Source organism: Leptonotus elevatus, chromosome 2, assembly GCF_054856555.1.
Source record: "Leptonotus elevatus isolate MCC_2025b chromosome 2, RoL_Lele_1.0, whole genome shotgun sequence".
NCBI classification, from domain to species: Eukaryota; Metazoa; Chordata; class Actinopteri; order Syngnathiformes; family Syngnathidae; genus Leptonotus; species Leptonotus elevatus.
The window spans coordinates 12,655,670-12,682,199 of NC_141240.1; the positions used below are offsets into that span (position 1 = coordinate 12,655,670).

Genomic DNA, 26,530 nt, shown 5'->3' on the forward strand with positions numbered 1-26,530 from the left:
ATTAAGGGTGAATGTTGCGCTGCAGGCAAGCTTTGCCTCTCTGGATCAAAAGCAGGGTCGGGTTTGAGCAGTTGCCTTTACTGTTCAAAGGCTACACGCCGCACCTTAGCTCGTTGAGCGCAAGGTCATAAGAGAAGATGCTTGATGATGCGGATGTCTGCCAATCCCCCCAGCCCCCTCCCTCATGTAGACAAGGACAGAGCCTCACCCGAACACTATTTTTACGCCTTTGTCATCTCCTCTTGTGGCCAGCACAAGAGTCATCCATGACATGCCACACAAGGGCCACGTTACAGCACACAATCACACAGACCCTGATCTCACATTTGGCCTGCTTGACAGAAAGCTACTTGTCACTAGTTGAGTGGGGTCAGGTGGGATCGGGAACATTCCCAAAGGCAGATGCAAACCTGTGAATATTCTCATTCATTCAGGTCATGTTTTATTTTATTCACAGGGAACTGAATTGATCGTAACCGGACTTTTTTGGTTAGAAGACGCTTCACCTCACATCTGAGGAAGCTTCATCAGTAGTTCATGCACTAAGGCTAGATGGGACAGCTCTAGCTTGAGTCTTAGGGTAAAAAAAATTCCTGAGCCTCAACTTTTTCCGGGGAGCGGTGGTGCAGTGTCCAACGTGCCAATTTGTTGTTCGACCGACATCAAGCCATTACTATTGGATTTGTCGCTGTGGATGGACTGGGCATTTGGGAAACTCACGAAATTCCCGATGGCCAGTCCTCCCCAAATGTCAGGTCATCTCTTTCATTATCCATTTATATTCTGGATAGTAGAGTATAGCACTGCGGGTTGCAGTCCCCCCTAGTGCTGCAGCTATTGAATATTTTGTATTCAAATATCCAATGGAAAATTCTATTGAATAATCAGGTATTTGGATAAAAATAATATTTTCGCATTGTGAAAGAACAATTATGAATACAGAAGACATTAAAAATATATTTCCACTTACTAATGATCGATCCAACTTTCATTTCTAGATAATAAACGTATTTATTTATTTATTTTTTACTTAAATTTAAATTGTGCTTAACAGCACGTTATTTTCCTCTCTAGAATGTTAGGGAAATTTGAGAGAAATCTCACCCCATGGATTTTGGAATGACCTTCTGTTCAATATCAAGCAACCTCCCTCTGTACCCACTCTTAAAACACATCTTTGTTCTTTGGCGTGTGACTCATGATTGTTTCAATGGTTTATGGTGCCTGCTGTATTTTCTTATTAATTTATTTATTTTATTTACTTATTCACTTACCTGTGTTATTTTATTGACTTAAGATGATTATTAATTTATTTGGTGTTATTTTTGTTATACCTGTCTTTATTCCATGACTGATTTTAACTCCATGTACAGCACTTTGTATGAAATGAAATTCCGAGTTGAGCAGCTTTTTGGTCTGTGAGACAAAGTGACGTCAGAACCACAGTTGTGATTTTGCCGACCGTCAACTGCACTATTGAGTGAGCTCGGTTTATTTATACGGAACGGCAACTGTGTCCGGCTGTCAGCATCAAAGTGTGCAATCATCGCGTCGATTAGACTGCTTTTGTAAGTAGTCCGATGACTCTAGCTGCAGCCGCTAGCACCGTTAGCACGCTAACACTGTAGATGCCCTAAACACTGGCAACAGGCACCGTGCAATACAATGTCAGCGTAATTAAGTCTTCTTTTAATGCCCTTAATTGGCGATCGAACGTGATTTCTGTACAAAGTCGTTTTGTTGACTTTGGTCGCAATTGTTGACGCCGGCAATAAGAACGACAGACACGCGTTCCGCAGGACGAGTCAAGTCATCCGTTGCGCCGCAACTGCCAAAACGCGCCCGGGAAAAACTTCCAAATAAATGCGTCCATTGGCATTGCGCTCCACATATTACTTGGTATGGGAAGGTTTATTTTGAAGTTGTCATGCTCTCCACATTGGCGGTGTTTTGCCAGACGTGTCAAATATTCCGCACATGTATTTGTTTACTTCGCTGGATTTGTCATTGCGCTAGTGGCTCTTACGCCGGAAATCCGGCACCGTGCCGGAGTACTTTAAGCCCTGTTAATGTGGAAATACAAGTTGTTATCCTCTGGGGCGTGCCTCTAACGTCCAGGATAAATATTTCACATTCCACACCTCAGGCTAGAGCTGTCCTATCTAGCCTTCTTACATGAACTGATGGAGTCTGCTTGGATTTGTGGCGAAATGTCATCTAAGCACACAGTAAATTCTGTACAGTAAATTTGGCTCTATTGAGAGTGGGACCAAATAGACTCAGTTTTTGAGTAATATTTACATATTGGAAGAGAGTAAAATAATTGAAAAAATAAATAAATAAGAGTCACTCAAAGGTTGAGGAACAAACTCACAACATTCAGCTTGGGAGACAGATGTCACGTAGCTACTGCTCTATGTTAGTATATCGCTCATGTCAGTTGGAATCTTCGTAACTCCAAGAGCAAAAAAAAAAGTGTTTGTGCCCTCTTAGATATAAGCAAACCGTAGGTGTGGCATTGCTCATGTGTTAGTGTGGCAGTCTCCCAAGCTGGAGGTCGTGAGTTTGTTCCACAACCCTTGAGTGACTTTTTTTTCCCACTTCTTTATTTTACTCTCTTCCAAGTGTAAATGTTACTCTAAAACTAGAGTCTATTTAGTCCCACTCTAAATAGAGTCAAATTTACTCTACAGAATTTACTGTGACAGACTGCCTCGCCAAACTTGAGTTGTCATTACAAAAAAATTACAGTTTGGCGACAAAACTGCAAATCTATATTGGGTTTTAAAGCTCCATGTAAAGGTTTTATTTTATTTTATTAAACCATAAAAACATGGCTCGATTGTCAAGGAATAATCGGACTGCCACAAAGAGAAGACAAGTGATAATAGAGGAGAGTGTCGATATATGGTTATTGTTAACAATGATCATTCGACCCATTCACTGACTGACTTTTCACGCTTTGCTTTCTAGCCGCAGGTACATACCACCTTTTCCGTCCAGGCTATTATAAATCTTCAAAAACATCACTTTCCAGGAAAAAAAAGAGCACATTTATTGAGTTATTAACATGATATAATCATAGAGAACACATGGGGGGGGGGGGGGGGGGCATGTGCATTCTTCATTGGCTGTTATGTCCATCCACAACAATACACATTTCCAACCGCAGCAAAACCAGCGGCAGATGGTCGGCCACTTATGAAACTAATTCTACTGTCCTGTTATGATTGAATAAATGAGAACACACATACAAAGGTGAGTCTTTTGCTAGAACCTGACTAAATTTGCGCAAGGTGTATTTGATAGCATGTTCATATGACTTATTACGGGCCTTTATGTCCATTATGGCAATGACTTTTTGTTGTTAATGCAAAATGTCAAACATTATTTTAAAAAAAAGGATTACATTGAAAATAATCTGAATAGGCTCTAGCCCTCAAGAACCTGGACAGGATTAGTGTATAGCAAGTGGATAAGGTAATTTATTGTTGAGCAGTGGTTTCCAAGTAAGTATATGTGACCACTACTGAAACCAGAGGGACGATCAGAGAACAAAGACCTAAGCCAACAGCACGTTAATCATTTTCACCATCTGCCCAATTGCTAAAACATTTTGTATAAATGAAGCATGACATTATAGTGAAATATTGAAATGACTTGTTTTGAAAAGGATGGCTGCCATCTTTGTGTTTAAGAGCTGAGCTGTAACCATCTTGTCAGTTCTTTTCCCCTTGACAAAAGTATGGTAGCCTGACAATCCATGAAAAGCAGATTTCGAACAGTGAACAGATGAATGCAAATAATTTTTGCAGAATTTTTGCAGTATGGCTTCATGTGATTAATTTCACAGATCAATAACAATATTGAGGTGATTAACTGTGTGTAGTTTTGCCTGTAGCCATATCTGATGAAGCGTTTTGGCTTCTGTATTAGATGTAGACAAACAGCAGGTACAAGTGAAAGCGCATGGGCTGGCGGTGTGCAGTGCATGCATGAGCAGGCAGAACCAATGTAGCAAATGAATTTGGAGGGCCATAATGAGAGATGGCGCTGGGCTCCGGCCTGATTTCACAGCCACATCATTAGGGCGAGGCGGGCTCGGCCCCGAATGAACACACACGCACGCACGCACGCATACACACGCACACAACAAAGCACAGCAGCCCTTTCAAAGACGAACAAGGTCAATCGCAATGCCGCAGTCTAATGAGAGTTGACATGTTGAGAAGGATATGTTCCAGACTTAAAACTTGAATTTGTGAGGAGCGTTTGTGTGTCTGAATCAATTCTGAATCATAAGCAAATCTTGACATGACGAATATTGTATAATGTTCACATTAGCGCACATCACCCTCTATGTGACCTTCATGTACTTCCTAGCAGGCAGGTGTTGAGGCTGTGGGGGCTGTGTTGACGAGAGTGTTGTGGAGTTATTAACAGCATGTCCAGCCGTCATAAATGAGTCTGACTGCTGCAGGCTCGCAGTGTTGCAGATTTTGGTGTGTACAGTATGTGTGCAGCAGAGATACAGCGGAAGTAGTAGTTGTTACATTGTGCTCAATTGACTTGAAGGGAACATATGTCCCGAGCCAGGCCTAGTTCAGAAATACTTTAAACTCTTATCACTGACTGATAAATCGCTGCACTCATTTTTTTTTTTGTTGTGTGTGTGTGTGTGTGTGTGTGTGCGTGCGTGCGTGCGTGCGTGCGTGCGTGTGGAAAATTCCATTTCATTTCAACAATGGCAAAAACATGAACAGATACACATCAAATCGGTCAGTGTTAAATTTCCAGTATTTGATCAAAAATGCAGTAAGCAGGGTTATTTTAACACTGTTAGGATAAAAAGTTACACTGTCGGAGGAAATTGTTGGGGTGGATGTTGGGTGTAACGTGAATAGCACTACCTTGAGTGTTAAATTGACCACACCCTCATTTTTGGTGAAGGAGAAACTTTCCAATTTTCCAGTGCGCTGTCGACATTTCAATAACGATACATCCAGTAGTAGCACAGGGCGGCAGGGCTCAGTGGAAGAATGGTCATCTCACAACCCTGAGAGTGTGGGTTCAATCCCAGGCCAGTGTGACTATGTCAAAGTGTCCTTGAGCAAGATACTAAACCCCCAGTTGCTCCTGATGCCATGTCATCAGTAGTCACAATGTAAAGTGCTTTGAGGGCCTTGTAAGGAAGAAAAACGCTATATAAATGAAGCACCATTTAACTGAGAAAAGTGTAGTTTGAATTGGATTTTCATCACTGACACCAGTGTAGAGTGCTTTCAACACTACTCAGTGTTTACAAGTGTAGATTTTTAACACTATACAGTGTTAAAGTAACACTAGTTAAGTGCGAAAAAAAGTTACACTTTGAAAAGTGTCAGATTTACACTGTGTGGACACATATAAACACTTTTTAGTATTAGATTTAACACTCTCAGTGTTAATCTAACACTGACGATTTTGCTGTGTGGTAGATGAGATTAACAATGCTGTCTCACAGCAATAGGTTCAAAACAGCGTCAGCTCATTTTTGTGTCCTCCTGCATTTAACCCTAAATCAACTGGAAGTGATTCAGTTTTACTGATGAACGAATAAATACATTTGAGGGAAATCTGTGTAAAATTGGAACTAGAAGAAAGGCATCAACAGACTCGTACTAATTAGATCTTGGATCACAGAACCCTTCCATTGACACCAAAGATGAATCTCAAATCCAAATCCTACAATGTTTGTAAGATTCAAAAATGACGTACTGAAAATTACTACGTACTGTACTGGTTAGACTCATGGCAGTGGCCGACTGCCGCCTCTGTTATCTAATAATGGGAAACAAGAGTATATGCAAAAATCAGTTAATAGGTTTGTAATAAATGCCCACTTCCTGTACAGACAAATTTTGGTAAACTGCAATTTCTAGATGTGCTTTAATGTTTCAGACGGAAAATGCAAACAAGAGAGTTTCAATAATGCTCCGATCTTTGATTCTAGTTAATGTTGATGGTTAGGTCGAATGTACTTGTCTCCACCTATCTATCTGTCTGTCTGTCTGTCTGTCTGTCTGTCTGTTGCTCTCTCATACACTCACACACATGTACACATTTGTACAAAGGCAGACAGCGTCCAGATGGCTAATCTTAAAGACAGCAGTCTACAGCTGTGCACTCTCCCACAACTCATCTGATGACTAGTAACATGGGATACATCTGACATTTGTGGTGACAGCCTGAAGCTTGGCAAAGAAGCAAGGATGGTTGGTAATCACCGCGGTGACACCATTAAGGCGACGTTTAGAGACCTCCCCCAGACATCGAAAGATGAAAGAGATGAGTAAAACCCCACATCATCGTTTCTTCTCGGCAGATAACTGTCATTGGAGAGCTGCTTCCATCATAGTCACTGACATTCTGCTGGTTACGGTAGCATCACATTTTTCCCTGGGCAAACGCAGTGACTAACGCTGAAAGGATTCTGCTTCTCATTTGCTCCTACCTCACCTCTGATTTTGCTCTTCATCCACAAAGGAGCATTCGTGAAAATATTGTTATCAATGGCTTCTTCAAATGTCTCCCATGGGTCTTTCTTTCATAATCTCATTTCAGATCAAACAAACCTCAATGAGATATTTGTATTCTTGAAAACTCAAAAAGCCAACAGTGGTGCATTTGGGTGAGTTTTCTATCCTGTGAGTCACTGCTGTGACATCATATTCCCCTCTTGAATGAAATTGAATACATTAAAACAGGAGTTACCATTTTAAGCCATCCAATTTTCTGTTCCTAAGTGGGTCCCAAATTACATTCATAACTTATTAAACCGTATAATTGCCTGATTGTATGTATTTATATATATGTGAGGGCATCAGCTCTCTGATGGATTTGCCCTGAAAATTGAGTTAATCACAGCATTGCAAGCAATAAAGAGAGTGGTATGCCACTCAACAAACCAACAAACCCATTAACTAGTGTGCTTGTCTCCAAATCCAAAACCATACATTCATTAAACAGTCATTCAGAGCAGAAAATGAGATTGACAACAACAACAATGATGGGAAAGACAAGACATGATTAAAAAAACACATTAATAATTTTGGCCATGAGATGAAATGATAGTTGATAATTAGTTTTAGATTAGACGGAGAATCAGACTTCAATCTAATCTAAACCTTTCTTACCGAAGCCTGTCGTGAGTTTATGTAACTCCAGGAAGCAAGGAGGTGAAAAATGGTGTCATGAATTCCTTTTGCAGGTTTGTAGTCTTTGCTTTGGAAAACGCAGGAATGCTGGGTTGCAAGCAATACGTGCACCACTTTTAATCCAATCTAGTGTATGGGTTCGGTTTAGTTGTGGGTGATAAAAGTGTCTTCTTAAAGCCACAGCACTGTCAAGGGTCTTAGTAAATCTGTTTGTTTTTTTAAACACTGCATGTTGGGAAGGCCTGATATTATATTTTATATGACACATGGACCAGTAACATGACACTCTTCCTACTTCCGTTGCTTAAAAGGTCTGCTCCATGCATCATCAAAGAAAAGAAAAAAAAACATCCATCTGATCCCATTCTCACCCTGCCCTTAACTACTATCTCCTCCATCTCCCTCATTTTAACTGACAGTCCTTCTCTCATCAGTTTTATTCTTCCCATCAGTCTGTATCGCTGGTCAAACTTTCAAGCCATCTTGACATCCAAGCAGCATTGGTGGTGTCCAATCACTGGGCTGTGTATCGTCGTTGTCAGGAAAATACCGTGGGTGAAATACTAATACAATATGGTCATATAATAATCATAAAGCAAATAGTATAGTTCATAGCAATATGAGTGGAACTCATCCAAATGAAGAACCTTCCTGAGTTGAATTTGTTCCAAACTTTTTTTACACTGGTACTAAAATGGTTAGAACCCGTATATATACTGTCCATTATTTTGAAATCTTCGCTGTAATGAATGAGGTCAGTGTGACGAAGTGGCTTCAGTCTTCTACCCTCGCCGAAGACAAATCGCAGCTACTGTAATAACAGTAATAGCAGACGGTAATTGTAACTTCTCAATTAATTCAAATGAGATGTGGGTAATAGGAGCTATACATGTGCGAGAAGCTCGGACGGATAACTGGGCCAAGAGAATGAAATTACGGGAATAAGTAACAGCAGTGATAATAATCATCAGCATTAATGTCAGGGGTAATGAATATCAGCCTCATCACTGTCACATGATCTCCAGTTACAATTTGATAGAAAAGCTGAAATGAGATTTTAACACAATGATAGTGGCTGCATTGGCGAATAGGGCTTATTTGTGTTTTTAGTTAGCATGAGAGCAGAGGCAGCGTCTCCTATGCTACTTTTCGCTCGGCCCGGCACTTTGGTCAAGAGAAGCTTTGTCTTTATTGTAAATTCACACTGCCATCACTCTGACATTCCGTTTGACATTCAGGCAGCATAGCAACATGACAACATGCCCCTACAGCCTGGTGTGAGAATATAGATACGTTTTGAAAAGGTTGACGAGAGAGAGGGAGGGAGAGAGAGAGATATGGGCAGAATAAAGATATGAAGGAGGCGGGTGGGGGGGTTGGGGCGGTTTGCAGAATGAAGACCTCCACAGATTTGTGTCTTCTCCTTTTCAACCCCACTATAGAATCCAATTTAAAGGCTGAAGCACCTGTCTGAAAAATACTTTTGCTGTAAAATCCCATGTGGGGAAACGGAAGAGCACACAAAAACACTCATGGTCAAAGGGGTTATGCAAATGAAGTTTCCACCCCATAAACCAAGAGTTCAATTCATAATTCATAAGGATTAAAGATGAATTTCAGCTGAGGCTGTGCCCTCTTCGTTTGGCCCTTCTCCCGCCATTCGAAACGTTGTAGCCAAGAGAGCTTCATCGATGATTGTGAAGAGACCAGATCCTGTCCCTCCTGACCAAATCAATACAACTCCTGATTTGAACAACCTTCAGTTGCTTGGAGGAAAATCCTCTCAGTATGAAATATTGCAAATTACGAATGCCACGCACTCCATTGGCTCACGTTAAGGGTCAGGGAGAAGTTGTACCTCCTTACACTCCTTGCACTGTGAATGCACACTTTCTTTTTTTCGTGGATAGAGCAGTTGGTTCTTTGTTAGCAAGGTTTCAAAATACGCGTGCACATAGTAAGTAGAGCAAGTACAGTAGCCTAATGCAAGGGATCTGAAACAATGTGAAGCAGTCTGCGTCAAAATGATTTGAAACAGCTGACAAAAACAAGCAAATGTCACATTTTATAAGGGCAGCCTGGAGAATAAAGAAAAGTGAACAGAATTAAAAACAACTTTAATGGGAAATTACGCAATTGGAATTTGACCACAGTTTCTTTAAATATCTATGGTTGTTCCTCTAACAAACAGCAATCTTAGGGCTCAAGAGGTTCAAGAGGTTAGTAATAAACTGTGACCAGGGTTACAAAAAATACTAGTTTGGGATTTTTCATTAGAGTTGTTTTTTTTTTATTTTGTTGTGACTTTTTTGTTTTGTTTGTATTCAGTTAGTTTTAATAAGTTTAGTTTTAATTAGTTTTTAAGAGCGGGTTTATTAGTTATTTGTTTTACTTCTTTTCCCAAAAATGATTTGTTTTAGTTTAGTTTTTAATTAGTTTTTGTATTAGTTGTAGCTTTTTACACATGTGGTATTGTGGAGTACTAGATAAAAAAATTAAATAGGGTTGCCAAGTATTTTGTCATAAAGTATGTAGGTGACTTTTATTCAGTAAGTAAATGAGTAATACTGGAAAAAACATTTTTAACATAAATTCTGAAAGCTCATGTATGAAATTAATTGACAAAGACGAAAAATAAGGACAATTTTGCTATAATTAAAGTTAGTTTTGGTTGTTTTATAAGCATATAATGTAGTTTGTAACTTACCGTTTTTTTAAAGCACTTTTGCTTTTATTAAAAAAATTTTTATAGTTATGTTAATTTTCATGAACTACAATTGGCTGTGACTGAAAGCAATCTAAAAAAGGAGAATGAACTCATTAGAATTTTAATGATACAATAAGCAATGTGTATTATGACCTCAATCCATCATGTGTCACTTTCTTATTCAAAATCAATAGTGTTCTTGCTTTTATTATTCTCTAGGACAATAATACCTGCAAGTTTGCATCAGATCTGTTTATAACCGCCCTCGGTAGAGTGCTGACATGGACCATCTGCTCTGACCCTTGAACTTAGACCCCTCAATCAATTTGTTGATTAAAAAAAAAAACTAAACTCAACATTTTTATATATTTATTGCTTTGCTTTTTTACTTATTGTGCACAGACAACTATTATTTTTATACTTGAATTTTCCAATTCACTGTTTAACACATTATTTCTTGATTCAACCAATCAATCAAATTATGTGTTTTATGTATAAAAAGGTAAAATCAGTATAACATTTCGAATTTCTTTTTTATAATTTTGACAGCTCTGAAAATGAGACATTAAAGCACTTCATGATGCATGATGGTCTCTTGAGACGTGTGTCGGCTGTATTAAATGTGTTAAGCACGGTGTGCAGTATTTATGTTCATATCAATTCATGATTTTTTTGAGTTGTTGTTGGGTTTTTTGTTTGTGGTTTTGTTCACATAAGTGAGTGATCCACTTTTGCTGGTTGAATTGGTTTAAGTAGATAAAAGTCCAATCATGAGAAGCCTATAATGATCAATTTCTGCATTTCAGATGTACAAATACATAACACGTACAAATATGGATCTTGGTGACTTAAATCCATCATGATCCTACTACTAAGAATGACAGCAACTGATCATTTTTGAAGACTTTGATTTCCCTGCGCCCTGTTGCCCGGAAGGAATCAAAGGAGCCGAAACTGTAAATCCATTAATGGCTTTCCCGCTTCAACTTTAAGATACCAAAAAAAGAGAAAAGCTAAAAGGCCATAACAAGCAGCTCAGCCTCCCAGAAAGCAACAGCAGGTCACTCCAGACTTTATCACTGACTCCATGATGCAATTAAGCATGGTGGTAGTGCAGCTGTGGTTCTGCTGATTGTATTAGAGAACCAGTGATGTCTTTCTGGACAATGCCCCAGAGATTAGGAGACAGGGACACTTACATAGCCTGAAAGTACAATAAAGACAAGTGTCACAGGCTTCAACTCTCAATGCTTTCATTCATCCAACTCTGAAACATGTTTGGGGTTTTTTCGCTGGCAACTTTTTGTGTCTGTATAGTTTTATAGCCTAGGCGTCATTATCTCTCCAACACAGAGACTAGCAAATAGTTTGCTTCAAACAATGCACAAGCACATGCAAACTCACACCCAGCTCAAGCATCACTAAATCTCAGTCAGAAAGAGATGCAGACGGAGGAGATAACTGTAAGATGTGCACCGAGTGAAAACGAACTCTGGCAAGTAATTAATGTGTGATACCCAGAATCACATACATGCACAGTACAGAGGACATCTAGAGAAGAAAGTAATGTAGAGTGACTGATAAAAAAAAGGGTCAGAAGAGTCGATCAAGATGCAGAGAGTAGAGCGATGAGAGGAGCCCCCCGAGTGCAGCAGAAATCAACCTATTTATTCACTACACAGATTGTAATGCTGGATGAACAATCAAGGTGAAGGCACAATGTAAACATGGCTAGCGGCCAGGGAGAGATCACCTTTTGGGTTTACTGCCATTTAGCAATTTGAAGTTTTAATATGAACTTTGAGTAAAATGTCACTCCTGGGTCTGATCCAGTGGTGTGTTTCCGTCAAATAAAAATATGAAAAAAAGTAGGACACTGTGATCACAATTCTCTTGACAGAATAACACACAAATCTGTTTACGTTGCACACTTTTTGTGCTTTTAGCCTAAACCTGTCATTTACATCATATCATTGTGTCCCTAAATGGGACAAGAAGCATCCAATTACAGAAGTCAATCACTGTGATATCAGTAGGATGAGACCCAGATTAGGATTTTGCCATATGGCACGTTGGGACAACTGCGGTTAGCACTGTGGGCTGAAGTTGAGCACGCGCGCACACACACACACACACACACATTTATACGCACACACACACACACTTTAGCAGACTTACAGGAACTTTGGCTTACTCATACCACATGAGGAGAATGGTATTACCCCATACCATTAGTCCAATATGTCCATGCAATGATGCCATTAGGAGGCATTTTTGCTGTCATAGTGTAAAAGGTCCTTTTTGGTCTTTTGGTATGCGCAATGCACTTCCAGTAACACATCTAGTAACTTACTGTTAAAAGACAAAGACACTGCGTCTATTTACGATTATAGCCACCTCAACAGTCTGATTGCATGGGATATGAATTAGCGCCACTTTAAACAAGGCACACACAAAAACTCTGTGACATGGATGTTAATGTGCAGAAGAAAATTGAACGCACTACTTCCGTCCATTCCTTTTTGACTTAGGGTGGTGGTGGAGGGGCATCACTCTGGACTGTTTGTCAGTTAATTGCAGGGCACATAAAGACAAAGAACCATTCACATTCATGTTCATACCTATGGAGTCGAGATTAAAACCAATGCACAATTTGTTAGACATACAAGAGCTGTAATCTACTACATGTCACAGTAGAGGTATTCGACAAGTAATCGATTATCACTATTTTAATAATCGAGTAATTATTTGGAGCTATTTTTTATTTAAAATTGTCCAAATACGCTGATTTCAGCATATCAACAGTAATTATTCACTGATTTATGCATTCTTCATGAAAGAAGACTGATTCTATTTTGTGTTTAACTGAAGTAAAAATGGAAGGAAGACAAACTGGTATGTGTTGTTATCGTGTACTGCCTATACGCACACTTTTTACTATTATTCGATCTACTTTCTCAGAACAGCAGGCCTTCTGATGAGCTTGCTAAGATCAAGGTCATCGCGGTGCTTGTTCGTTGTCTACTGGCTGCTAATTTGCTTCTTTTTTCTCTCTCACTCATAACCAGTTATTGCTTTGTGGGGGCTCCACATAAACTGTGGTCCGTCATCACACATAACATCACGTTTTAATTATATTCTATGGAGCTTTCCAACTTTTATACGGTCTGGATATTTCCCGTACAAACAATAATTAAATTCCTAATTCTCTTCTTGATTATTATCCCCTATAGTAAACTTCAACTTTCACTTTCAAAATATGATTAAATGTTACATGGAATGGGGCCATTTTGAGAATTTTGCAGTAATGATCACAAACTCATTACTTGCATTAAATTATTTCTTATTAACCAAACGTGAGGTGGCTTGTGTCCAAGGGGATTTTTCCTGCCCTTATCTTAGTTATTGCTGCATGCAAGTCCTTAAGAGTGGCCATGTTAGAGACTCACACAAACATACACACAGCTCCATTGAGAGTATTTCAATAAAAGTAGTGAGTGGTCAATTCATTTCAGTTTTAACATTACCCCAGCATTTTAGAGAATCCACACCAAAATCCTATCATGACCTACAAATCCCTCCACAACCTAATCCCACACACTACCTGACTGTGCAACTCAACTTTTAACAACTGAAAATACTCGTACACTTGGAAAATGGCTTTGGGTGTCCTGAAAATTACTATATACAGTGAGTGTTAATAATTATCATTTTTACTAGTATTGTTTGGAGAAGAATTCCAGGTAATATGTTACTATCTCTTCAGCTGAAAACCTTGGACCAGGCCAGAGTAGTCTTTGTGCCACTGAGTCTTTTCAATACTTGCGATAATCGATTCAACCCAAGCCCTTTCCCTTTGTGCTATCTTTCTACTATCCCTCTGTCCTCCACCACATCCATTTGAAAAATAAGGTCTGCATATAAATTACGCAAGGCAGTTTACTGTAAGAGTCCACCGGGGAAATTGACGAAGAGAATAGAGGGGGAGGGTGGAATGGGGGTTGAGTGTAAAACAGAGTTATGGGAAATAGCAGAGGATGCAAGGCAAAGTGCACAGAAAGATGGAGAAGATAGAGATGATGGGAAGAACTGGGGTGGCAGTGAGGGAGAGGATGATTGTTCAGGGGAAGAGGAGTGCAAGTGGATGTGAGGGGGGAGGCAGAGCGGTGCGGCGAATCTAAGTGAGGGACATTGATTAAGTCAAGAAAAATATAAGTAACAAAATGGACAATTTCATCAAGATTACATAATATGAACAAAAGTTGGCTGTAATGGTCTTTTTCTACTTCAGAGTCAGATTTAACATTCTGAGTGTAGTGACCCACATGCCAATCAAAACGGGTCACCATGGTTACCTGTGGGTTGCTGTTTTGATGCCTGGTTCAATGACGCAGACTCACTCCAGTTTCGACTTCACAATTCCGTTTCAATTTTGTTTCCACTTGGACCGAGAACGTGAGTCCATAATGACCAGACACAACACGATCACCCCCACCACGCCACCGACCACGGTCTAAAACTGTTTTTCTTCTTCCACTGGTTACACCTGAGGCTCATCATCCCACTGATTAAAGAGTCTCAGGCAAGGGCAAATGGGCACCACTGCTCCCCCAAGTGGTGGGAGGTTCAACAAATAAACAAGTTAACAGAAATGGCTCTTACACTGAGTGTTAATCTAACAGCAATTTTGATGTGCAGGGTCTGGTTGATGTCAGACCCGTAGTGTGGCAATTTGCTTGGTCCAAGACACAGAACAATTTAATGATACCGTGTCTGCTAAGCTGACATAGCGACCGTCATGAAAAAAAAGTGATGAAGCCTGAGCTTGGCATAATCATAACAGAGATGAAAAAAGGAAACACTGACATTATGGCTCATGAATGCGACCAGCTGTGCGCTATTATCCTCCCACCAAGAACCAAAAAGGTAAGTTTGGATAAAATGTTGTGGCCACAAAAAAAAAGAAGTACTTATACTGAGGGCCTGGCTCATCATTTCTGTTCTACTTCTTCTCAATGATATTTGATAAAATCGAGGTCAGGTATCACAGGTTCTTCCACACGTCACTCATTCAAAGACCTTGTTTTGAAGGAACAAAAATGTTCAAAAAAAAGGTGGAAGAACAGAACTGACCAAAATGCTGTGCGAGAAAAGCCGCTTTTGTCCTGAAATTTTATATTAAGAATCAAGTTTAACTAACTATCTATCGTGTATTTTGATGTACAATTTTGGACACATTTTGAACCCATCTGATTAACTGATGATGCAGACCTTTTGCAAGTATTAATTCAACAGCAACTGCAATAATGCATTTGTGTGTATATAGCTGGTGCCGGGCTGAAAAACCTCACGTCACAAATTGGCAAAAAAAATAGGTGTTTTTCCCCCCCACAAACCTATATACTATTGGTCAGTCAACACTTGTGGGTGTTATTTATTTATTCACTACAAATAATTGACCATTCTAAAGTGTTGCAAATGACTTGATCTCTTTGACGATATCATGTTAATGGTTGAACAAACATCGTTTTTGGGGTCTCCTGAAAAGTGACGATTTTGGCCCAATACTAGTGATATACTTTGTATTTTTGTGTGCATGTTGAATCAAATGCTCAGAGTGTAAATCGTGTCATTAGTGTGCCTTTGTCAGCGTTTGTGTGTTGCTTTAACTTTGCACATAGTAAATGAAAGGTTAAAAGGTCTTTTCTGCGGTGCAATAGAGTTTGGTTGCTCCCTGCTTTCCTGTCTTCTTCTCGCTACAAACCAGCGCAAGGGCACAAACAGGCCTTTATGCCAGACAGACAGACACGACTTCCCTTCTCTTTCTCTTCCTGCTGCTTCCTGTGCCTCTGAATGAAAGGAAGTGCAAAAGGGACTGAAGTGTAAGGAGTCCTCTGTCCCCGCCACCTCGCTCAGACAGAAGTGATACCACAGCCGACAACAACAACTACGACAGCAGTGTAAAGCAGCACCGCAGAATTATTCATGAAGGTTGAAGGGCACAGCGGCAAAAGAACTCGGTCTGTCTACTAAAATCACACCCTCCGTGCATTCAAAGTCATCCCCGTTCGTGAGTTACAACACAAAACTTTGCCCACCTGTTCAGATAAAGGAAGACTATATACTAAGCTATGAAAGTGCCTATACTCTACCTTGAATGAAAAGTTTGCAGTTTGGCACAAGGGGTGCTCTGTTGCCAGACAAAACATCTGTGTGACACACAAGTACTAAATTGTTTGTTTTCTTAGTAATGACACTAGTTATATTATGCACCTTGTTGTACACAATATGATTTTGCACTGTAGTTATTTTCTGAAATATACTGTATAGTGTTGCGTACTGTAATTCCTTGCTTGCCTCGGCTGCTGACTGCTTTTCATGCAGATCCCTTGCCCGCTGCACAAAATTCCACTCAAAAATCACACTATGAATAATAGCCCTATAGGATACTTACAACTATTTCACAAATATATGAACACGCATTGTACTTGTCAACCCGGTCAGTTGTGTTTACCAATCAGCTCCCTGAGCCATGTATTTAAGTTTTCTGGTTTCTGTCTGTCCTGGTCGGTCCATTGTCCTAATCAGGTTGAATCTAGTCACACTTTCCGAGTGATTATTTTGCAATACTTTGTATCTTCTTATTACATTTTTTATTTTTTACTTTTGTTAATTTTGTGTTTAGAGAACCCAAGTAACTTGTTTGTTTTCGGTTCTTTTAGAAAACAAATGCGTTGTTTTTGATTTCCTGCATTTGGGTCCTCCACCTCATGCAAGCGCTAACAAGTTTTGTATTGTTTTATTTTTCTGTAGACAAAAAAACATTGGACTTTTTGGAGATGAATACTGTATGAGGTAAGAGAACACCGTTTCAGTTTTTATTGCTTGGTATTTATATCTGGATCTGATACAATTCCGTTTGAACTTTGAATCCTATCAGTTTTTGAGTGCAAGCTGCAATTTAAAAAGAGAGAAGAAAGAAAATCTTAGACATTTCATAAACATTTGGGCTTGTCCAGTACAAACCATTTGGGAAGCCCTAAAAAAATTATAATAATAATAACTGGTGCTCACTACGTGACAGGGGTAGATGAAGGAAAGCATTTGACAACAGAAAGATTTTGAGAGCTGTATAGGAAGTCTAAAATGACTGTTTGTGACATCAGCAACAACGTCCAGCAGGCAGGAGTGTTATCACAAATTACTGTTTGCAGAGGACTTCATGAATAAAATTAAAATGTCTACACCAGAAGATGCTAACTAAACATAACAAGCAAAAAGAATAGGAAATCCAGGCTGGAATTTTCCAAAAAGTGTACAGAGACAAACCTAAAAATATCTAGGGCAAAGTCAAATGTATGGATGAGATCTAGTTGAACCTTTACAGAGTTTAGAGACTGCCAAACTCAGGATGGCTTTTTCTGGGACAGGCTTCATTAATGATGTAATACACAAAGAAAGCTGAAATGTTGGCGATAAAAACAGCCAATTACAAAACAAATACATAAAATAGAAGACTGAAAGTTTTTTTGTTGAGCACAGGGGCACCCCAACTTGTATTGAATGCAGAGAGAAAATTGCCGTGGTCAAGAAATCAGATGACATTCCTCAACGAGACATGCTGAGGAGTGTGCAAAGTACAAGGGAGAGGAGCGAGAGGACCAGGTCAACACTCACCTTCTGAAGAACTATTAATTTAATGTTCTGAATTATTATTAAGAAAGATCTGAGAAGATTGGATTAGTTGTACTTATATTTGTTAAATACTTGAATCCTTTTTATGGAATACTTGATGAGGCCTAGACATACCTAGACTCTATCTCCAGCGGCCCCTGGCCCCCTACAAAATTTTGGGATGTCAATGAGCATGAGCGTAATGCAGCAAGTGCAAGCGGATGATTTGCAACGAAATATAAAGTATTCCTAATTTTAATCAATATAAAGTCTGTTTCAATCGCTTCTTCACCAAAAATGTTTGGTGTTTTACTACAAATATGTTGTGTATCAGAGCCAGATGTAAGTACCAGGAAATAAATATGAACTCTTAATCTTTTGTCTAATATTCATAATTTAATGTAAACAAAAATAGCTTCAATAACCAGAATGTTCCCAGCATAGCAAGATTAGTATCATCTCATAATGCTGTGGGCCTGTATAGGCTATCCATCACGTCACTTCCATCCCTTATTAACTCATTCACTGCCATGGACGCCTATAAACGTCAAAAATTAATTTCAACTATTTCTATTAGTTTAACATTTTTTTCCACTTTTGTTAACAAGAGTATGAAAACCTAGACATTTTTTTAATAATCTTTTTTTTCCAGTCAGGCGATTAAACATTTTAATTGTAATTAATTGCATGACTTCAATAGTTAAATCACGATTAATCACAAATTTTATATCTGTTCTAAATGTGCAAGAATTTTTTTCCTAGGTTTTCATACTCTTGTTAACAAAAATGGAAATAACTAAATAAATAAAAAACACTAATATGAATAGTTCAAATGATTTTTGACGTCTATAGCCGTCAATGGCAGTGAATGAGTTAATCTCTTCATCTCAGCGGCAGTAAGATCCATCACAACTGGAAAAGAAAGGTTTAACCTGGCGGTTGCAATCAATCCAGTCAACTTAAGGATGGACCCTAACTCCACAGTTCATACGTTCATAGGTTACAAATGTCCGAATCAAGCGCCAGCCGTGATGCACCCTGATGGGGACACCCCACCCGTGGAACTCCCTGGAGGCCCTGCAGGGCTAGATCTAATAAATGTGGGTCACATTCAGCATTGTGTGTGCGTGCGTGTGTACGTGTGCTCAAGACAGTCAACTCTCAGAAGGCATTCAGATAATGACGAAAAAAGGACTTATTTCTCAAAGGCAGCCGAGCATGAAAAGGAACCGACCCCCACACACAAATGCCAACAAAACAGGAACACACATGGACACATTTAACCCCAGTCTAGCCTACAGATACAAGGAACTAAAAATAGTAACGTAAATAGAACAAAAGGATTTCAGGAAATATGTTCAGCAAAATTCAGCATGCATTGCTTAACACTTCAAGTGTCCCACTGAGCTGCTGCTGCTTGCAATGCACTTCCACTTCCACGCTGTGTAGCGGTTTCTAATATCCTGCATGCTTTACAGATCCCTGTGACTGGACCATGAATACTTCATGGATTTCCTGAAAACACAAAGCCCTGTGGAACTAGCAGGCAAAGTGTGTGGGTTCCTCTGCAGGTCACTGTGCCAAAGTGTGTCTGCTCTATATTTACTCAAAACCAACCTTGTACATGTTTATGTGTGCGAGTGTGTGTTTACAGTGGGATCAAAGTACATTTGTATGGAAAAACACAGTATGTTTGTATGCATTTGTCTGTGTATGCGCATATATTTATGTTCACGTGAAAATGCGTGTGCATCTAAATGCACATGGGGGTGGATGCATGTGGTGTGCATGTATGTGTGCATGTATGCCTGCATGCGGTTATAGGTATGATTATGGCTGTTTTATGAGCATGGTGATTCAGGTGAGTGTGTGTGTGTGGAGGTGAAATAACAATCTTTTCATACTGTGTCACATGTTCACCTGCACGGACCAATGCTCAGCCTGCATGAAGAATATATTCAGTGTACCAGAAGGATCATGATGTTTCACACTGGGCAGGGATGGGGGAAGGGTGCATGTGCTTGTACATGCAAGGGAGACAAAGATGACCAAACTGCGGCTGACAATATGTGCACCACATTTCCAATTTCCTTGTATTGGGGGTGGGGGGTGCAATGATAATAGCAGTGGTGTAGACAATGGCCAAGGTTATTTAATAACAAACACAAAACGCTCCATTCTGAAACTGAGATGTGCCAATGCACTCACAGTATAGGCACACATTGACTGTCTCTTTTGTAGAACTTGACATATGGTGCACACATTTTCCCCCTCAATTTCAGATCCAACTCCTCACGCCGGCAAATTGCCACACCTCCCCTCATCCTCACGCTCATCAGCCCCCCTTTCGGTTTCCTCGTCTCCCCATCTCTTCCAATTCTCTCCTCTTTCGGAAAGTCATCTGCTCGCTAAGCAGTAAGCAACATCACGGGCCGCTTGCAGAAATGAGAGTATACAAATGATTTGTGGCACCAGCGTCCCACTGGCGCCAGCCTCTGTGACTGTGAGGAGGTGGTTGTTGGGGGACGCTAATGTCACTTTCACCTTGTGTTTCTCTCGCAGGCCCATGATGATCATTTCTCCCCGATTTCATCGCAAATGTGTTTCAGGCAAGGGCCACCGAGGGAAGAGAGAGCTCAAGAGAGCATGAGGGAGAAATGATGTTTGAGAGCCATGCAGTCCACTCTGCTGTAGCGTGGAAGTGGAAGCGGGGGTGGGGGTAAACAAGGGAGCTACGGGAGGAGGGTATACATAAGGGGAGATGGAGCAAAAAGGTGGGGGCGCATCTGCACAGTGACCTTTCTCTGATTCAATCTTGCTGATGAATCCTAATGAAGGATTTAATAAAATCACAGTTTACAATCTATCTCAGCATCAAAGCGTGCAATCCAATTCAAAACACATACCCATCTACATTTCCAATATTGCCGCAAACAAATCAAACCCTTAGCCGTAAAATAAGTGAGCATCGAATCAATGTGTGAGTGGAAAGCGAGGCGAGAAAAATTATCTATGCTGGAGAGTGAGTGGCTGGCACATTCGTTCCAGCTGTGGTCTAATGTCACAACTTGTCATATTCATTTGGCCTTCTAATGAGGCTAAAGTCAACAAGGTGCAGCACACATGAGTGGAAATACTGTGCGGCTAATAACTATAAATGAGCAGCGAGGAGAAGACGACGGCCGAGAGCAGGTAATGGGAATTCATTTGAAACTTAATCGTGTGCGGGCTGGAAATCAGTTCAGCAAAAATGTTGTTCAGATATGGAAAAAGATTACAATTTTACTGGCAACACCAAGCTCCTCCCCCACCCCCAAAACCACAGCTATTATTTTTTAGGGTTACGTTTAAAGGTACCTATCTGCCTTCAAAGTAAAGCACACACATTCATGCAACTATTTGAATGTATAGTGCTGTGCAATATAATACTGTCACACTTTTTTTTTTTAACCCTGAGTAACTAAATTCTTTGAAACAGTGACATCTGCTGACTTCACATGGGACTGCAGCCACAGATAAATAGATAGATAGATAGATAGATAGATAGATAGATAGATAGATAGATAGATAGATAGATAGATAGATAGATAGATAGATAGATAGATAGATAGATAGATAGATAGATAGATAGATAGATAGATAGTCTGTTGGGGTTGCAATCGAATTTAACAAAAAAAATACAATGAGGTTAATCAGCAGCAAGTTGCAAGTAAACTGATTGTGTGGACCGGGAAATGGGGTGACAGAATTATTGGACTTTTTTTATTTTTATGGAAATCTTAATGCCAAAATGTATCTTAACATGTTGCAAGAAGAGATTTTCCATTCATACTAAACAAGGACAAAAATTTCCCAGTTTACTTTCAACAAGGCAGTTCAACTTCCACCTCACCGTGGTATTTATGGGCCAATGGTTAGATCAGCCGTTTCCAGATATTTGGATTGGATATCGTGAGTGGCCTCCCAGATACACAGATCTCCTTCCACTTGTTTTTTATATTTGGGGGGCATTTGAAGGCCAAGGTGTATGAGGAAAAGATACCAAGCATAAATCATCTCAACGAACCCATCACCAACACGATTACAAGCAAAACTCCAGCTGTGCTAATATGTGTTTTTAGCAGTGAAAGACACGCTTTGAAATGCATTTTCAAAACAATGGTAGTCAAGTAGAGTATATTATACTGTATATGTGTATTTCATTTAAAAAAAAAAAAAAAAGTTTTTTCCTATGTATGGAAAATAATGGGACCCCCTCTATATACTTGCATACAGGGGCAGTATATTGCATATGTGTTTTGCGTAAATGCATCGCAAAGCAATAATTACACACAGTGTGACACTGTATATCACTGCTGTTATGCAGCAAATATACATCTTTACCTCTGTGACATTACCATTATTATCATCCTTAAGCCCATTCTAGTTTGCATGCTCAGTTTAACTTTGTGAGGGATTGTGTGCAATGGTAATGGGATCTGTGAGTGTGTGCCCAGTAGACTGAGTTACGAGTGTGAATGGAGTGAGTGGTATTTGACCATGTGCATTGTGTTTTATGAGATGAGCAGGCTTTAATGACTCTGTCACCAGTAAATGGGCTCTGATTTGTAGCGCAGCTGTTGCCCTGCACCGTGATCAACTCAGCCTTCTGGAGAAACAAGCACAGATTTTCATACTAAACCTTGAACAGTGCATGTCGATTGGGTTCCTGGCAAAAAAATGGTCTCGTTAACGTGTGCTATTGATACAGAAAATAATTGCAATTTGAAGTCTAATCAGAGAGAAATCACAGCTGTTCAGATGCAGGTGCCAGTCAGACCTTACATTATACATCCAATCAATGCACCTATTCCTCCGAGATGCCACTTTTCCATTATTTTTCATTGGTAGTGTGGCTTTGGTCCCATTCACGTGTATACCATGCAGTTGGAGCTGTGCTATTCATTAAGTAACTGTACAGATGTAGCAGGGAGTTCAAAAGCAGAATCTTTCCATGGGAATAATTAAGAATTGATAAGACTAAGCTGAAAAAAGGAATTAATTTGAAAGTTAGTCGCAAGGTTTTTTTTAGTTATCAAAAACTAACGAAAAAAACTACAACTAAAATTCAAAAAACAATTTTGTTAACAAAATAAAATAAAAATGAAAATGCTTTTTAAAAAACGAAAACTAACTGAAACTACATTTTATGTTTACAAATCTAACTAAAACTAACTATAATTATAGCAAAAATGTCCTTTGTTTTAGTGTTTGGTAATAAATTTAATGCATGAGCCTGTGATTTTAAGGAGATTTATTTTGATATTAACCGCAATAAGGACATTTGAAAGTGTGTCACACAAAAGTGACGTCATCTAGCAACAGCCAATAGAAAAGCACCTTCAGATGACGTTGCTCCCATGGTGTTTTTTAAATATTGCGCAAAGTAGTACACTTTTTTTTTTAACTAAAACTAATTCTGAAACTAACTAAAACTTAACTAAAACTAAGCATTTATGAAATAACTAAAACTAATAAAAACTAACAGAACCACCTTGAAAACCAATTAAAACTAACTAAATTAAAAACCAAAACGAAATAAAATCCAACAAAAATGAAAAATTCCAAAACTATAATAAACCTGGTTGGTCTATGACTTGGAACTAATATGCTGTTGGGGGGAGGTGTAATTGTAGGAAATACAGTCCCTTGTGAAAGTATTTGCCACATTTTAGGCTTCAAACAAAGATATAAAATGGGATGTTTTGGTGAATAATCAACACCAAGTGGGACACAAAGATGAAGTGGAGCGAAATTATAAGAAATTTTAAACGTTTGTTTAACAAATAAAAAACTGAGAAGTAGAACGTGAAAATATTTTGCACCACTTGAGTTAATATTTTGTAGAAGTCTCAGGTCTTTTGCAGACTTCTTCCAAAATTTGAGACTGCACTGATAGGAAAGGAGGTGAATAATGTTGCATAAATTTCTAATTGTGTCACACTTGGTGTTGATTTGTAAAAAAAAATAAAAAATCTAATCAAATCAAATCAAAATTTGTGTCCTTTATGTTTGAAGCCTGAAATGTTGCAAAGGGTCAACAAGTTCAAGGTGCTGTGTTTATTCAATTAAATATTCATATTTTTGTTTTACAATTATATACAGTGTTTACAAACTATGACATATTAAAAAACAAACTAATTTTCACTAATTATTTTTATAGAAAGTGTCCCAAAATTTCCCAGCTAAACTTCACATGCATGGAAATTTTCCAAAAGCTTTCAGAATTGGTGACTATGACTTACAAAAGCCCCTATGTAGTATAAAGAAATACAAATCCCCTTTCACACTGGACTAGTGTGCCAATTTAAGTCAAACTAAGCTGATCCAACTCAACTCACCATAATGTATGACATACTATACGGTGACAGTGCCGCTGCTATTGTAATCAGTTTTCATCGGAATGACCCTGATACGACATTCAGTCACAAGTGTTTGGCTGCCTCACTTTGATCATAAGTTGTGTTGAACGCCAATTTTTGGTTCTCATAAAATTGAAGACTTGTGATGTAGGTGGAAATCTGGTAATGGTCTACGACATAATTTATTTTTTTCCACATTTCAGACCCATTCAAGTTACATAGTGCTGTACTGTGTGTATGTAGTATGTGAATGCACTATAGGTGAATCTGTGTCCTGCTATACGAAAAGATTATTTATTTATTTATTTATTTATTTATTTATTTCTTTCTTTCTTTCTTTCTTTCTTTCATCTTTCACAGATGTGCTGTAAGCCTATCCCAGCCTAACACGCATGTTTTTGGAACGTGGGAGGAAACCAGCGAATCGGGAGAAAAGCATAAGGACAACATGCAAACACAGTGACCTGAATGTCGAGCCTTACCGCATCCCCCACTCTGTTGCCTTGGCAGAGTGTTACAAACTAAAACTAAGCTCTCAAAGAAAAGACATTTTCCATCATCCAGTAGCATTGGCTTCTTACCTTTTTCAGCGAATACAGAATCTTCCATGGCATGGTCACAGTGAAATTGTGTGAAAACAGTTATTGGTGACCCGCTTACTTCAAACATCACCATGTGCCTGAAGAAGAAACAAAAATGAAATTCTCTTGCAAAGTAAATGTTGGACTATAGTTATCTATTCATTCGCAACCGTGTTGGATCATATCTTAACACAGCACATATTTAATATTGTATATTGTGTAACATTTATTTGCATAACATGAAGACAGAAACTTACCTTCACATTTAAAAAGCTTCAGATTAGCGATCACATCAAACAAATTATATCCTGACTTCTGCTCTTAAAGTTCTCCACAACTTTTCTTCAGTGTGTTTTGAAAGTACTACACAACCACCAAATGATATGAGCCACATATCAAATAGGTTTGTGTTTTTTAAAAATAAATAAATAAATAAAAATGCTACCGGAGTGGTTTTGGTGCCACTAAGACAGTCAAGCCATAATACTGTCCATTTAGCAGAAAGGGAAAGCAAAACAAAATATAGCTCGGGGCCTAAACTACACTGAGCATGTGCCATGGAAAAACACATCATACACTTAATATCATGCAAACTTATTAAAACACCTCGCCTCTTCTGTATACTCTAGAAACCTAAAGTATTAAATATGATTGGAATCCAATCTTCTATGAGAGCTAGTCCAGCAGCAAAAAGTTGAAAGTCAATGCAGTGCTGTTTGGTAAAAAAATAAATACAAATGTTTGTGTGTGCGCCCCAAGCTCTTTACAGTCACACAGAGTTCATCATTGTTCTGTTGTGTGACTGTATTGATGCATCTCCTCTCAGCCATCTCCTATTTTCTCTAAAGTGGCCACTTCACATCTTATCACAACAACAAAAAATCACAAGATCTGCTTAAGACAAAGTTCAAATGATTTCTTTATCCCTTGAAAACCACTCTGGTATGGCGCATCCAGAAAGTGAATGGCTCTATTCTTTGTGAGAATATTGCACAAAAGCAATAAGCATATATTCCCAGCCCAGCTAAATTAATACAGGTCAATACAAAAAGATGAATAAGATAAATTGTCCCAAGCTCACCTGTATTTTGCCAGTTGATGTTTGTTGGCTACTGGAATATGTGAAGACAGGTGGGGGATCTGCAGTGATTTTCCTAAACACACAGTAGAGAGCACCTGCAATTCAAATACTGTACAGACTGACACGCGAAAACAACTTGAAAGCCACAACCGAATATGTCCATTTGCCTGCATTTGAATAAGTCAAGTTCTTGTCAAGTCATTGATGTTTTACATTATTTTAAAGTGGAAAGAAAGTTGGTCTGTTGTTGGCTGATTGGTTGGTAATGGTTACCTTGCTTTCTAAACTGCCTACTATCTGAAGGCAGGTAGGTAATGAACCGCTAAAAGTTTATTTACAGTAAACAATGTGTAGCTCAACTGGTTTCATGGATAACAAAGAAAGTCTGCCCTCGTGTGGACAGAAAATTTAAACGCAGCATTTGCCTGGAAAAAAAAGAAAAGAAAAAAACGAGAAGTACTTAAACCAATTGTCCAAAATGCAGAAGAAACGTTTTGATTTATGGCTTGTGATTTATTTGACCAATAAATGTGGTTCTATTTTTCTTTCAGTGTTTGGGGGGCTTTTATCACTGTGTCTCAGCTCTAATATAAAGCTATATAATTTCGATTTTGCTCTTAGCTTCTCTAACGAATGGATTAACTTGATGTATATATATATAATAAACAACGTTATTTTTGTCCGCGACTTTTGTTAATCAAAGTTTGTGATCCCTACCTGATTGTAAAAGTCACCCATACTCAACACGGTAGCCGGTTAAGTATTCTGAACGCGGACCAAAGAAGTTTGACAACAACAAAGTTTCTATAACGTTTCTCTGTTTTCTGCGTGTTTATAACGCCATCCTGGACCCTCCCTCGCGGTCTCCCATTGGCTGCCTGTGCTGCACC

General features: G+C 39.0%; 1 protein-coding gene across 2 annotated transcripts in view; it reads right to left on the minus strand.

The window, feature by feature from the left end:
* The window catches only part of LOC147178465 (myelin transcription factor 1-like), a 93,280-nt gene extending 66,843 nt beyond the window's left edge, over nt 1–26,437 (minus strand). For both annotated transcript variants that reach the window (XM_086068267.1, XM_086068266.1), the window contains exons 1-3: nt 26,358–26,437; nt 25,641–25,713; nt 24,560–24,657 (exon numbers count right to left, since the gene is read on the minus strand). In XM_086068267.1, coding sequence (XP_085924393.1) covers nt 24,560–24,653 — 94 coding nt within the window. In that variant the 5' untranslated portion in view covers nt 24,654–24,657; nt 25,641–25,713; nt 26,358–26,437. The remainder of the gene's footprint in view (nt 1–24,559; nt 24,658–25,640; nt 25,714–26,357) is intronic.
* Between the last annotated feature and the right edge of the window lie 93 nt (nt 26,438–26,530).